The 15,581-nt window shown below is 40.4% G+C and overlaps 1 protein-coding gene and 1 long non-coding RNA gene across 36 annotated transcripts in view; one reads left to right on the top strand and one right to left on the bottom strand.

Annotated features, from left to right (window-relative positions):
* Nucleotides 1-15,581, top strand: part of LOC117946383 (plectin-like) — a 156,731-nt gene that overhangs the window by 102,966 nt on the left and 38,184 nt on the right. For 10 of the 35 annotated variants that reach the window (XM_034874478.1, XM_034874479.1, XM_034874489.1 and 7 more), the window contains exons 2-5: nucleotides 5,510-5,571; nucleotides 11,068-11,082; nucleotides 12,517-12,606; nucleotides 14,674-14,709. In XM_034874478.1, the coding sequence (XP_034730369.1) occupies nucleotides 5,510-5,571; nucleotides 11,068-11,082; nucleotides 12,517-12,606; nucleotides 14,674-14,709 (203 nt within the window). Of the gene's footprint in view, nucleotides 1-2,364; nucleotides 2,836-5,509; nucleotides 5,572-11,067; nucleotides 11,083-12,516; nucleotides 12,607-14,673; nucleotides 14,710-15,581 lie in introns of those variants that run through there. The other 25 variants (XM_034874483.1, XM_034874484.1, XM_034874487.1 and 22 more) reach the window with 6 other exon arrangements.
* LOC117946393 lies at nucleotides 56-13,174 on the bottom strand. Its single transcript, XR_004657026.1, has 4 exons — nucleotides 12,940-13,174; nucleotides 7,375-7,384; nucleotides 993-1,006; nucleotides 56-66 (listed from the first exon to the last, which is right to left on the bottom strand). It is a non-coding gene; the product is annotated as an uncharacterized LOC117946393 (long non-coding RNA).

Raw genomic sequence — 15,581 nt, forward strand, 5'->3', positions numbered from 1 at the left:
CAAAGACGGTGCTAACACGCCGATGTTTAGCAGGTATATTGATTAGCTTAGCGTGTAAGCAATGCACTAGCGCTGAGGATGATAGGAATGTCTTCAGTTGTATCTTCTTTTGAATATTACTAGCAAGCATTCAACATGTAAATAGATAGTAGCCTAATGCTAATGCATTAGCTAATACAGTCCATTGAATCATAGTCCAAATGTCTGCTTGGTAAGACAACATCAATGTGGGGTAAAAAACCCAACTTCCCTTTCACTACCATCATGAAGACATGATCCAACCTCAAGCTTTTTGAAAGTACTTTCTCCCTTTTTATTTTCAGCAAGCTGTCTCTGCACGTATAAAAAGCCCAACGTGTTCCATCTGGTTTTAATGAAGCCAGAGGAGGGAGCAGTGTAATAAGCATGTTGAGACCTCAATGATATGTCTCCTTTTTGGTGGAAAGCTCTCATGACCAAGATGTTCCACACTTTCTGCATCCTCCTCCCTTCTTCCCATTTGGGTTCCCCCTGCTTGTTTTTCCCATGCGGTTTAGAAATCCAGCTCTAGCGGGTGTCAGTGAATGTTCCACTGCCAGAACGTCACCGAGTTCTCAGTTACCGTCTACTGTTGCTTCGGCATCTCAGATAACCGGGACAACCAATAGTATCTTGTTTTGATGACATTACAATAAATCCTATTCTATGCTGTGTTGTTAAAGAAAACCTTTTAGAAAATCTTTTTAGACCTTTTGCCTTTCTCATTCTTTAAAGCCTGATATGTTCCATCTGTTTGAATCCAGTCGTCTGCCTGTATGAATCCAGGCTGTATTTATGAATGGAAGGGTTTCAGCTCTTTAGAAAGTATTCTGTATTTGCTATGATTCCTTTCCTTTTTCTGAGTTAATTGCCTAGCCACATACCACTCCCTAATTCCTTCGCTTGCCTAGACATTGTATGTAACTATAAAGGTGTGTCTCATATTTGCTAACGTGGCTTAAATGAGTCAACACCTCACACACCCACACTTACACTGATACATTAACTACCTTCATGTTCATACACGTCGGGTTTAAGAAATACCCAGTGCTCTGGAAGGAAAAAGTAGTTTTAGATGTCTGATAAAGTGAAGTCAGTCAGGTTGGGGGAAATGAGATGTATGCTCTATATTAGGGCTAGAGGGAGAGGATTTAGCACAGGTAGGACACACGCTGTCCTCCCGCTTCGCTGTCAGCACTTTCGACCCATGTTGGGACCATTATGGAGGGACATTGTGTAAATAAGCCAAAAACTCTTAGATCGTGTGGGCTGGAACTTTAAAGCGAGAATAACTTTTGACTCTTTTCTACTTCATCCTTAGTCAGTAAATGTAACTTGTTGCAACATGGGCTGCTGTTAATGACACTGCCAATCATTCATTCATGCAGATCATTTGGATTTAATAACTGATTGAATTAATCTATCATGGGAAATCATTTTTGTTTAAGGATCCAGGGTGTGATCCTGTTTAATTATAATCCTAAACAGTGTTCAGGTAATACCTGTTGTATTTTATTTGCTGTTCTAAATTGCTGCCTGTCTGCACCTCCCTGGTAAATCCTCTGGGTAACAGGATGCATTTGAAAGTCTTCAATTTGTTAGGATTACATACAACGGAGCAGCAAATGTGTAGCTATAGGCTGAGAAACAAGGGACTGTACAGCCGAAGAAAGGAACTCTGGCAAAGGTTACTTAAACTTTATCAAAGTGCAAAAGATTGTACAGAACTAGACATCAAAAAAGTGCTAAATGCATTGCAGCAATAACAACTTAAACACAGATGTAGACAGATATTACAGTTACAATGCGTTAGCGGATTGTCTTTACACAAATAGCACACAAGCATTCTCAAACATCCAAGCCGCTATATTTCTCAGTACATCAGTGATGTTCAGGGTGTGGTCACTCGTCAGTGTCTGGAATCCACAGCAGCCCTTCCCAAAACTATCTCCCCCCCCAATCGCTTCTCTTCTTCCGTTACAGTGAGTAACTCCTAAAGTGAAATGTTTTGAGGAAGGCTCTGAATAAGTTATGATTCACCCTGAGGATGTGTGCATGGGAGATGGAAGAACTTCATAGGCTCTTGTTGGATATCTGTTACTTCTGGGTGTAATGGGATATTGTCCATTCAAGTTTTATTCAGTGCAACATGGTGTAAAAAAAGAAGCCTTTATGATGTTTTATCACCCCCAGTGACTAAGCTTGGATGTTCTTGTTCAAGTAAATCAATTAAGCGATAGTGCATGCAGGTTACCACACCTCGCCTCCGCATGTTGCGAGAGGGAAGGGGTGTGTTCAGAGCCCCACCCACCATGTCGTCCACACACACTAACTCCACTAACTACACACTCGCTCATCACACACAAGGACAGGCCCAGACTTCAGCGCCCACAGGCACCAGTTTACCAGTCTCTATAAAAGGAATGGAGTGAGCGGCAGAAAAAAAAGAGAGAAAAAAAAGAAACGTCAGGAAGGAAAAGAAGGGCAGAGTCAAGCCCAGTGAGTGAGTGAGGAGTTTGAGAGGCAAGAAGGAAGAGAGAAATTATAGGTTTGTGAAGTGGATTGTGGCCACAGGACTCCAAACTCTGGGACGACCCAAGGGCCAGAGGGACAGATAGACGCGAGAAAAGCAGTCAAGTTGCCGTCAAGTGAGACACTCGTCAAGGATTATTATTCTGTGTGTGGACAAACAGTGGAAAATGAATTCTCAGCAGCAGAGGTACAGGAATTTCTCCTCTGACAGCGTGGGCAGAGATAGAACGCCCTCAGATGAAGCCTATTACCAGGGGATGCTGAAGGCTACCGACGGCAGGAAAGGTACCAGTACGGTGGCAGTTGATGGAAAATAGCTTAACTGCAAGCCTTGATCTATTGGTTGTCAAATGTGTGCACTGGGCGAGAATGAAGGGTTTTCCCAGGAAGATGTAAAAGCAGTTTTAAAAGTCTTTCCAGTGTTTGAAATTGTTCAGGTTGTGTGTTTTTCTTCCTGTTAGACCTTAAAGAAGTGTGTGTGTGATGAGGCTTGATGGGTTAGCGTGATGCATGATGCATGATATTGTACATAGCTCATCAAGTTTGAATGTCATAAGATAATCTGCAGCAATCTGACGTATTTACTCTGTAAATATGCACTGTAATGTCCGGTCTGTCTGCGCTCTGTTACTTAAAGGAAGATACTCCCCTTTTCTAATGCATCAGCTGCTTCCTCACTTTGTATTGGTCAGTAAAGCCTGTTCACAACTTCTGTTGTGTTGCATGCATGTGTTTTGGGGCAAGTGAGTCACTGTATAGCTGCAGTGTCTTTGCCTTTAGTTGTGCTGTAGCCAGGGTAAATGGTTTCTTCCTTTTGTAATCCAATACGTTTCTTCCTCTTTCCCCCCCCCCCCTAAAAATAATAATACTCAAGCTTTACCACGCAGGAGACGACTTTATCAACCCACTTAGAATATGTCATTGTGCTTGTGTGTTTACTCATCTAGCCTGAAGAACTATTGATCAATAATTGTGGTGGACAATGCATTTAGGTTAAATAGGTATCCTATCCTAAATGTACCTAAAGTCCTCATCATGCAGGGAAAATGTCCCTAAGAGCGTCATACCTGTTAAAGTTGGAGCTAATTTTCTCAAGACCGTATCATCTCATCGTTTCATCGAAAACATTTGATCACATTTTATACGTTAATCGTGTGTTTTGTATGTAAAACTTTAGGCGAGTAGTAACTAGAGCTCAGATAAATGTAGTGGGGTATAAAAGTCCAATATAAGTAATATAGTATTATACATGGGTTAAAGTGTAAGGATAATGTTGCATAACATGTCAAATGAAGAGTACAAGTACCAAGTAAGTAAATGATCTTGGTAACACTAGTAACCGGTGTTTGGACCAGTGTTTGGGCTGTAAACTCCACACTTCAGTAAAAAGTTTTTGTTTCAGGTGACATTTGATACTTAAAGTTCACTCAGCCCCTCATCCACTCGCATTCCTGTCACTAATAAAGAGCCATGAATCCACAAAGAGTTGCAGTGGTTGAAACCAGGTTAGGTAACGTGGTGTGAACGGAATGCAGAGACCCAACAGGTCAAAGTGCAACCCCTCTGGGAAACTACTGTGTGTGTGTTTGTTTGTGTGTGTGTGTGTGTGTGTGTGTGTGGGTGTCTGTGGGTGGGTGTTTGTGTCTCTCTCTCTCTCTCTCACACCAATCATCATGCTTCCATTTGATGACATGTTGTCCCCTTGACAGGACATATGAAAGCTTGGTCCCCTGTTGGTTTGAAAGATAAAGGATGTTTGAGGTCTGTGGTGTCTATATAAAGTGTATATATGTTTCCATGGAAACATAGTTGCAAATACTGTAGCACATTTGCAGAAGTCGTTGCTCACTTCCTCCCGGGAAAAAAAGAAAGAAAAAAAAAACGAGCCTCTGGGCACCTATTAGGTTTTAGCGTTGAATCAGAGGACTTTGCCTTTCTTGCTGGGTGTGTCACTGTACTGTTAGATCACTTCTTTAAAGCTGATAAGACACAGGACTCCGTGTTGGTGTCCATAGTTCACTCTGGCATAATGTGAATGGAATTGATTATTGTGAGTCAGTGAAGGTGGGTTACTCAGCAAAAACACAACAACCCTGAAGTGGCATGGAGGGACAACTTCAGTCACCAAGGCGCCACTTTACATGGCTGAAAACAGACCGATCCATGATGCTGCAGTGCCATGCAGGGAAATTGAGCTTAAGAGTGTCATATCTGTTGAAGTTGGAGCTAATTTTAACAAAACTGTTAGATCATTTCATTGAAAACATTGGATCACGTGTTAAACGTTAATCATGTGTTTTGCATGTAAAATCTTAGGCAAGTAGTAACTAGATGACAGACAAATGTAGTGTAGTAAAAAGTACAATAAGGAATAAGGAATATGGCTGTATACATGGGTTAAAGTATAAAGTAGCACAGCATGTGCCACACCTTTTGAGTGTATGCAGGTTTTCTTAAAGGGTGTTGCCAAGAGCTTGTAGTTTCTTGTTGGGAAAATGACTCTAATAGTTTTGTCTTGTGCTAATCCTGCAGAGCATTTGGCTTTTAAGGTGGAATCCTTTTTTATGAATGTTTCTGTCCAAGAGCACAAATGGCAGTGGTTTCCTTCAGAGAGCGACTTGACCTCGCCAATGCAAAGTGTCCTAGACAATAATGGCACATCCGTGCACAATGAATGTGCTCTGATCCGCTCTGACTCAGATGCAGGTGTAAACAGTCAAGAGGCATTTTCTACCCCAGTGATGAATCTGTTTGTCATACAGCAGTCACACAAGTCTGGTATCTTGGGGATTTGCTCTTTGAATTGAACTTTTAATTGCTATTTTGAAGATTCATCAAATGCTGTTATGTTCAACTTGCAACTAAGCAACACCAAAATGTTTGGAACATTGAAAAATCTATTCCAGTGTTACCTTTTCATATGTTTGTGATGCTTAACTGCGGCTCCTCTATGTTGCAGATGAACGCGATCGAGTACAGAAAAAGACCTTCACAAAATGGGTCAACAAGCACCTGATAAAGGTAAGAACCCATTGACTTTCACCATACTCCCCAAGGCACATTCCCCGCTCACACATGCCTACAGTGTCATCTCCCACACTCATATACACACAAGCAAGGCACGCTAAAATAATCAAAAGTTCACCAAAAAGTGTTCCCAAATGTCTCTTTCTCTAAGCAACATGACCATTTGGTTGACATGTGGTTCTTACGTAACAACCACAGTGCATATCAATGGGGAAACGTCCCTAAAATGTGGCTAGCATCAGATGTTCTCTCAGCCAATCATCGCGCTGATTTGCCATCAGCTACAGGGTGCTATGTTGAGTGTTTGGTAAATCACTTCATCACATCAAAGTAGAACTGGGCAATGTATCAATATTTTATTGATATCGTCATATGAGACTAGATATCTTCTTAGATTTTGGATAGCCTAATGACATCCTAATATGGCATAAGTGTAAAGTGATACAGTTAAGTGATGTAATTTTATCATAAGACTGGTAAGATTATTTCCCTTACTTAGTCATTATATCCACTTTACTGATGATTTTTTATGAAAAATCTTGATATGTAAATATTCAGCTCCAACAGTCAACATGATTGTTGCAATATCGAGGCATGTGGTCAAAAATATAATATTTGATTTTCTCCACATCACCCAGCCCTACATCAAAGACCCCTATATTGTCACAAATTAGACCTAGGACCCCCCCCCATTTGATAAGGGTCCAGGCTCCCTGGAAAAGGAAAGGATTTTTTGCTTTTCAATGTTATTTATGGATGGAATTACTGTAAAAAATAAAGGATTCTCCCTTTTGCTCAGGACCCCGTGAAACCCCTTTTAAGGCCCCCTGGGGGTCCCCTGACCCTAGTTTTGGCATCTACTGTAATAAATTTTGCAACTCCAATGTTGACAAGTGATTGGTATCCACCTTTAGAATATTAGAATAAAGGCCATGCACTATAATTGCAGGTGCAAATTATTTATTTTTGTGTTGGCAAGAGTTTTGATGTCCTGTTAATATTTTACACTTGGCGTAATGATGGGTGATTAAAACAATATTCAGTGGGGATAATGTGATTGGAAGGAAGATAACATTTTGGTTTGGAGGAGGTTTAATGAGATGTCCAATTAAATATGAAATGCCCTAAGAACCTCTAACGAGAAGACATTTATTTAATGCATGCAACACACTTTATTGACCACCTTCAGATTCCCAGAATGCATTGCAATGTTTCGGATTATTTTGAATGACAGGCCATCATTAAAATCTAAAATTGAATCAATCCTACACCTGTGCATTGGAAGTGACACTCCCCCTCCCTCACAAAAACGAACATAAGCCAATCGGTTATTTACTTATTTACTCAGCTGAGTCTGTCTTTGAACCATCCGTCAGCCCCCGCCCACTCTCCCCTACCTCACCCTCTGTTCTCAGACTACGACCTGAAAGCCCTCCAATGCATCACACAGTCAGAGAGGTAAACAGCTCAGGGTGGGGGTGATGTCAAACATGCCATACTTTTCACTCTGGAGTTTCTCATTAAGCGTGAAAAACGGACCTTAACCCCCTACCCCCTACCCCCGCCCCCCCACCCACCCATAAACCAACACCCCTCCCACAGAGCAATAAAAATATCCCGGCATGCGCTACTACTTTTCTTCCAGGAAAATCTCATTGCCGGCAATGCATTTACAGCCTTTATGACATTAAGTGCTTCCACGTTTTTTTGTTTATTCACTCCACAGACACAGGGCCATTCTTTTTTTTTTTATATATATTTTTAGAAATGGAACAAGAAGCAAAAAGTCAGCACAACGAGTGTTTTCCTTTCCATGAATGTGCAGTCCTAACCGATTCTGCTACCACAGTATGAGAACACACTGTAGTTTCTCTTAAGTGTTCGCTGTGATTTTTGGAGGGTGAGTCACAGACATCTGGACTCACTTAGGTCTGGTCTCGGCCCCGAGCCCAGGGTGGTTAAGGCCAACGGTAGCACATGTGCTCCATAGACTCCTGGGTCTGGCTGGCTACCGGCATTCGTGCACGGTCTAAACTCACAGGCAAGCATTGATGTGTGGGAAGTTTTTTTGTTAACCCTCCTGTTGTCCTGGGCTCAAATGTGCCCCGTTATTAAAAGTTTTTACATCAGAGATTTGGGATTATTTCATCCAAAGTGTCCAAATATCACATGGATGGTTCCAGATAGCGCTTTTTGCAAGTCAAAAGAAGGATCAGTTCACCACTTATTGAATTTTACCCCTGAAAAGACTTTGACAAAAGACAAAAAATGATATAATTTCATATTAATGAGGTTTCTTGACCATGAATTTGAAAAATAAAAGTGTAAAACTAGTCATAATATGTTGTGTACAGCATACTAATGGTAGTGTTCTTCAATAATGAAGAACAGTTTGAAAAAAGCGTAAAAAAGTATGTGAAACGTGTCAACAAGAAATATAAAGTGTCCAAAAAGATTTGAAAAAGCGTCAAAAAATGTTTCCTTTTCAGTTTTGACCTGGGAGGACAACCGTTTGATAAAAAGTTTGAAAGTTTTCATGTCAATATTTGTATCAAAAATGTATCTTTTAGCTAAGAGGAGCATCAAATAACAAGAAAAGGAACATCACCTCCACCTAGAGTCAGCTATTGGAAATGTCTTTGAAGAACGAAGGCACGTGTTTGGTTGGGAAAGTGTTAACTCCGGGGCTGAATGTGCAGGACTGCTCGTCCTGGTTAACCTGATGTTAAAGTGATTTAATGGCTTAATGGCTGGCTTGACAAGGGAAGACTATAGGTTGGGTGCAGCCATGAAAAGCCGTAAAGGGCCATCAGTAAATCCTTTTAATGCTGTGCAACGTGAGAACAGCTGCAGAACAAACACGTGTTTTCTAGTTGGAACTTACATTTGATTTGATTAAAAACTACGATTGTTGCAGATAGATGTCATTAGAGCTGAGAGGACCCATTGATTAATCATTGTACATATTGTGTAATCACTGTACAACCTGCACTACTGTACATACTGTAGTACATAGTGTTATTCTACACATGTATATAGCATTCATACCTTGCACTCTTTACATACTGTAGCACAAGTTATTTACACTAACTACATTTCGTTGCTCTGTACTTGTGACATGTGCAATGATGATAACTTTGAATCTAATCCATTAGTTGTTTGATTAGTTGTTGATTGAATTCATTTTGAAAATGGGTGAATAGGTTTGAGTCATTTTGTACGAAAAAAAAGATTCTCTGATTCCACTTTCTTAAATCTGAATATGCTCTAGTTTCTTGAATGAAGGAAGACATTTATTATAGACATGTCTGAAAAGGAGAAGTAAACACTTATTAAATCCTACCCCTTTTCCATAATTCATTATTATTGTTATTATTATTATTATTATTATTATTATTATATTTACATACACTCACACCTAATATAATAACCCTAATATATTTGACCACATTTCTCTAACTTACTGTGTAATACAAGTAAATGATTACCACATATGCATGTCTTCTTTGTATTTATCACATTTATCTTACAATATCCACACATGATCAAACACTTACACGTTAATAAACACACATTGGAACTCGTAAAGCTCTCTTTCCTTCCTATATCTTTGGAAAATCATTCCTTTTGTACCTTTCCACCCTTCATTAAACTGAATGTGTTTGAGTTGTGGACATAACAAGACACCCCCCCCCCAATCAACAAAGAAAATAGTCCTAATTTGCAGCCCTGTGTCAGATTATACCTGACTATTCGTTCCTTGAGAGTATCGAGGGACCACTTAACTTTACGTTAAACCTGAAGCGTGTTAAGTGTTTTGGTTTCCAGGCAGTGGATAACAGTCATGGGGAGGGAGCGGGCTGAGGGGCTGTTAGCCATCTGTGCTAATGACTTTCACGTTGACAGTTTACACAGCAGCTCTTTTAAACTCTGAGAGGGCAATTTGTCGCATCACACCTAGCTTTCAGCTGCAAGCGTGTGGCAGATCAGCCTCAGAGACCACAGCCTCTTCAATACAACGCAATTAATGGGTGGCGATAGATGGAGTACACGCTAAGGAGATACACTACAACATAAGCACACAATTCAAACAAAGGAAATGTGCAATGAAAAACTGTTATGTTTAAAGTTGCATTAAATTATGTACAACTGAAGAATGCAGATACATCTAATTCATATAGGGTTTTGCAATTAATTGACATTTGGAGATACGTTGTTGTCTCCTTATGATCACAAAAACAGATTATTTTGCATACAAAATGTGGATTACACTTTACCTGAAAGTATCTACATAAGAGTGACATGACATAATGAGAGTGTCATAAACATTATAAAGGTTTATGACATAACGCTTCTTTTAGCAAGTGTCGTTCGGTTTGTCCTGACAAATTAGAGTTAAAACGCACCGCCCTGGATGGGCGCCCTGGATCGGACAGCGGGAGAACAAAACTTGAAATAAAGGTCACCTCAACTCATGATTTTGGGTGTTTTATTTCCCCCCCAAAAAAAATTCTTGACCATGAATTCAAAAAATAAAATAGTGTAAAAGTGGTGGTAATGATGTGTACAGTACACTGATGGTAGTGGTGCAATAATGAAGAAAATGTAAAAGAAAAACACGTCAAAAAGTGATAAAGTATCTCAAACGTGTCAAAACAATTGGATTAGTTAGGATTTGAGTTATGGTTCGTCTGTTGTGTTCATTACAGTGTGATGTCTTAAATAAGTGTTGTCAAGTGTTGTTTTTTTCTCTTGTGTTCTGTATGAAAAAGAAAACTCAAATGGGAAAAGTTGAAGGTGAATTTTAATTTGTTTCACTGTTTTTCTAAGTTCAACAAATACAACATCTTTCCAAAACGTGTCATCATGTTAAATAATCATGATTTCAACATCGACTAAATTCGTTGTGATTTAGATTTTTCCCCCCCATATCCCAGCAGCCCTAACAGTACACGATGAAAGTTGAAAAGCACACAACACACCCTTATGAGGATTTTTTTAAATGTGTAGACAGCGAACCCTAGCAGTGGCAGTGTGGGTTACCGTGGCTACCCTCTGATCCCGTCTTCGCTCTGCAGTGAGGGCGGAGCATGTGTTTAACGTTTGGATGAGTGGGCTGGAATTCTTGCCAACATAAATGAGACACTGTTGTAACTTGCAAGAGAAATGTGCTTTCATTACATTTGAGGGGCCGAGGCCTCCTTCACCTACATGACACAAAAGCACTCTCTCACACACACACACACACAGAGACACACACACACACACACACACAAACACACACACACACACAGAGACACACACACACTTGGAGGACAGATGCGTGAACTGAATTTTCTCAAGACAAAAAAAAAGTTGAATTGATTCTCTTTCTGTCTCTAACTCTAATCCTACCATCATGTCCGTCATCTAACTTTCCATTTATTTCCGTCATCTACTCATCCATCCGTTTTCTCTTTTTTTCTCCACCTTTCGTCCCTCTACACCCAGAATCGGAGGGCAGAGGTAGGTACTGGCACGTCCCAGCAGGACTGTACTAGATGTCTGGTCATGGGCACTTTTTCAGCATGGAGACTTTTCTCTTATTTGTTGTTCTGTTTTTCTCCTCCTATCCTATCTTCTATTGTACTGGCATCGCCAAAACATCTTCCCTCACTGTCCGGGTGCAAGTACACCACACCACCGTTAATGAAGTACTATTGTTAAGTTTTAGTTGATTTCATGGTCCCCAGCACATCTTTTCACATCACATTTTTATTTTTTTATTTTTTTTTACACCTCACTGATCTGGCTGTTATTCGTTCCCATCTATCACTTTTCAGGGATGACAGCTGACATTTGGCATCGGCATTATAAGTTTGGCTGCTCACGGCTATGCATTCCTGACCTGTACCAGCGGAGAGAACGCTCTGAGCAACAAAAAAAGTCAAAAGCTCACAGACGCTGCTGGGTAGCAGTTTCAAAGTCAGAATAAAACACATCTGTTAACTGAAAGCTGAAGTATGCCTGCACAATTAATCGTTATAAAATCACCATCTCCATTCACCCTGTTCACGAATTCTTTATTAAATTAATCTTTTTTTTAAACTTTTTTTAAAACTTTGATCAACTCATCACAAATGCTACTACATTCTCCTGTGAGTGTTAAACATAGACTTTATAAAATAGATTTTAAAGCGCTCCTAAGTGCAGCGATGCTCTCCCTTCTCTTCATTGAAGCCTCTATGTTTACAGGCTTCTGGTGATGCGCATTGTGCTATAGGGGACAAAAAAACATCTATGTTTGGTACTGTTAATTTACTTTGTCATGTCAAAGAAATTGTGGCAAAGAATTGTGATATCAATTCTAAGCAAAAACATTATGATTCATTTTTTTGCCCGAAAGGTGCAGGCCTTAGCTGAACTATTCAAAGACATCTTTCCCCATCAAATCTGACAGCTTATTGGCAGGACCACAAGGAATCTGCGGGCGCAGATGTTAAACAAAAAAAAAAAATCTGACTGTTAATACATCTCCACCCCAAGCAGAAAATCAGTTGTTTTTTTTATTATTCTGGATTACCGCTGAAAAACGTTCACAGATTTCGTTTGCATCTCATTAAGTTACACAAAAAAATCTGCGCCACATGTTGTTGACATGGATTTTTAATAAAACGCTTCTGAGGGCTTTTGTCACATAGACAAGAACATCAGCGAGTACTTTCATCAAAGAACCAGTGTGTTGATAGGATGCAAGACAACTAAACTGAGTTAACTACTGCAGCACTGCTTTTGTGTCCTGCTTCGGTTAGTACTAAACCAAATGCACCAGCTGTCAGTCCTGGGTGGCTGTCCTGTACATTATCTGGGCTTGTTTGTGTAAATGATGGTGCTGGCATCTTGAATCCTTGTGCCATATCTTCCCTTTGTGACATGCGTTCTCCTTTTTTGTCCCGGCAGTCGCAGCGTCACGTCACAGACCTGTATGAAGACCTTCGCGATGGACATAACCTGATCTCGCTGTTGGAGGTCCTCTCCGGCGAATCACTGGTGAGTATCGCCATGGTACCGCCATGGTGTCTGATTTCTGACCTTTCACCTCAGTCTATATCCACCACGTTTTACTTGCAAAGTTGCTCCGTTGCCGCAAGAAATTCTGCCAGATGCGTGTAATTTCGATGATGTTCTTATCCTCTTTCTTTGTGTTGGTGTTTTAACCTCCGGTGGATTTCTATGGACTATGTTAACTGCTCCTCAGATCTCTGCAGGGTAAATCAGCTAGCTAGACTATCTGTCCAATCGGAGTTTTCTGTTGCACAACTAAAACTTTTGAGCGTACACATGTTCCACCAAAACAAGTTCCTTCCCGAGCACACTAGTCACAGGAAATGGCGTATGCATGCCACGCCAATTCGTATGCCATTATTGGCTTGTTATCAAGACGCATACTCGCTTTTTAGCGTGTTAATCAATGTTGTTTGGCCTCCATTGACTTACATTGTCTTACAATAGCGTGTGAATTCACGCCTAGCGAGTACTATGAAAGAGTGAAAATCTGCATAAGGAGGTTGGTCGGGGTGGTGGATGGGGAAACACCGGACTTTCACCCAGGACACAGAGGATCGTGTCCCACTGGTCAACCGTTTTTTTGTTTGTATGTTTTTTATACTAAAGCCCGTTCTTCTTTTCATAAACCCTCGTGTCAAGGGACCTAAACTCAACCGTCGCTGTCTTCTCGCAATAACACGGCATGAGGCTTGTATGTTTACTTTTGCTTTGTGTACAGATAACACACCCCTTGGCTTAACAACATCGGTGTCTATGTTTACGCAAAGTCATGTTGTCCCGAGGCTATTTGGCAGCGGCTCCGTGCGGTGCTTGGCACCAACCATGACTATTCTGATTGGTTTAAAGAAATGCCAATAGAAGCGACCTCTTGCTCATCAGTAAGAGCGTGCCCCATGTAGGCGGAGTCCTCTGCAGGTTTGAATCCAACCTGTGGCACTGACGCTGCGTGTCATCCCCCATCTCTCTCTCCCACCTTTCCTGTCTATTCACTGTCACTCTGAAATAAAGGAGAAAAAGCCCCAAAAAATAATCTTAAATAGATAAATGCCAATAAACCAGAGCATGTTTTTCTCCCATCCTGTAATGCTGTGTGGAGTAGCAAGACCCTTGTTTGCTCCGCAGCTAGTGGATGGTCTGGCAAAGCAAGACCATATATATATATGTATATTTTTAAGATTATTCTTTGGCCATTTTGGGCCTTTATTTTGACAGGACAGTTGAACACATGAAAGGGGAGAGAGAGAGAGATGGAGGGGGGGAACATGCAGCAGAGGGCCGCAGGTCGGTGTCAAACTGAGCCTTCTTCAAAAACCAAAACCTTATCCAGACTAATTCAATGGGGATTCCTAATCTTTAGTCAACCTAGAATATCATAACACCATGGCAGCAAGCTGTAACCAATCACTGCCAAGTTGTCAGAGGCTTATTAATTACTGAGCTAAACTCTGTAATTTACTGACTTTGGCCGCTCAGGTCTTTTAATTCATATTTCTCCATCTCAGCTCTCTAGGAAACTTTTTATTTATTTAATTTTTATTTTTTTAATCAAATTTAACCAAGTGTTTTTTTTTAATTAAGGCATTAAGATCAATTTCCTAAACATGATTTTTTTTTATTCCTCTTATTAGTCAAATTTAGCATGGTTTCATGCACTCATATGCACCACTGTAATTAAATCCGTAATGCGACCTTTCTATGGATTTAACTTTAAACTTGAAGGCTTACCCGGCCACCAGGCTCGTTTCAAAGCCAGCGTTCTTTATTTTACACCCCGGGCTTCAGATCTCCATACAGAAGCTTCTCTGCTGCTGTAGCTCATTGCTCCCTCCACCAGCTCCAGCTCGGCTCATCTTCTCCATAGCCTCGACACATTACCGTCACCTCGGCCTGTGTGTGCATGTGTCAACTATATTTCTATCTGATGTATGGTTCTCCTTCTCTACTGCTTCTCTTCCTCGCCTCTTTTTTTCCTTTCTATTACCTTGGTCTGTGTGTGCTGGTCTTTGCCCCACGGCCTCGGCCTCCTCTCTCCGCTTGGTCCGGGGCTAGCTGAGCGAGAGAGACGTGGGCAGGAGCGCTCGGTTGGTGAGTGGCTTCATAACTTACAGTAGACATCTTTTTTTTTTTTCTCTTCATATTTTCTTTTTCATTCATCCGCGCTTTCTCCGTGATCTGGCTGTGCATGGTATCCAGATTAAGCATGGGACCCGGATGCAATTCTGACGGGATGGTAACTTTTGGTATTGCAATTCCAGCTTTAAAATGTAGTATTTTTGTTATGTCTGGGTAAAAAAAAAAATTGAACACAATGGATTTTACATTTAAAACCCACGGCACACTGGAAGTGAGAAGGATTTTCTAAACTGCGCTTTCTGTCCTTGACTCCAAAAAAGAAAAGAAAACTGCTCATACCACAGGAAGAGTACGACAGAATATTTTAGTGGTTTTAAAACCGTGACTTTTGCAAACCGCAGTACAACAGGTAACCGGCCCATGCCTGATCCAGATCTCCATGGGCAGTCAAGTGTTTGGTTGCCTTTTCTCTTTCTCTCAATCAGTGCATTTACATGCACACTAATATTCCCCTATTATTCTGAATATGACAAAATTACGAATTTGATACAGGTCATGGAAACAGCATATTCCATTTGGATATTCCGAAAAAGGCCTTTTTCCAACTATAAAATTTTCCCATTAAGATTTACATTGAAAATGATTTAAATTTAACAATATATTATCGTTTTAAAGTACTTAAATATAAAATGAGTGAACCTTAATCACCTGACATACAACTGCAGTAAGTGAACAAGAAATAACAACTATTAACAAGTAACAACAAAATAAATGTTGAGTTGGTATGGTAACCAGAGTCCAGAGGGAAAATATGGCATTTTAAAAGTTGCGTACATTTATGTTAGCTAACAGTAGACTACAGAGAAAGGGTGATATTTTTACTT

This window comes from Etheostoma cragini, chromosome 6 (genome assembly GCF_013103735.1).
Source record: "Etheostoma cragini isolate CJK2018 chromosome 6, CSU_Ecrag_1.0, whole genome shotgun sequence".
NCBI lineage: Eukaryota > Metazoa > Chordata > Actinopteri > Perciformes > Percidae > Etheostoma > Etheostoma cragini.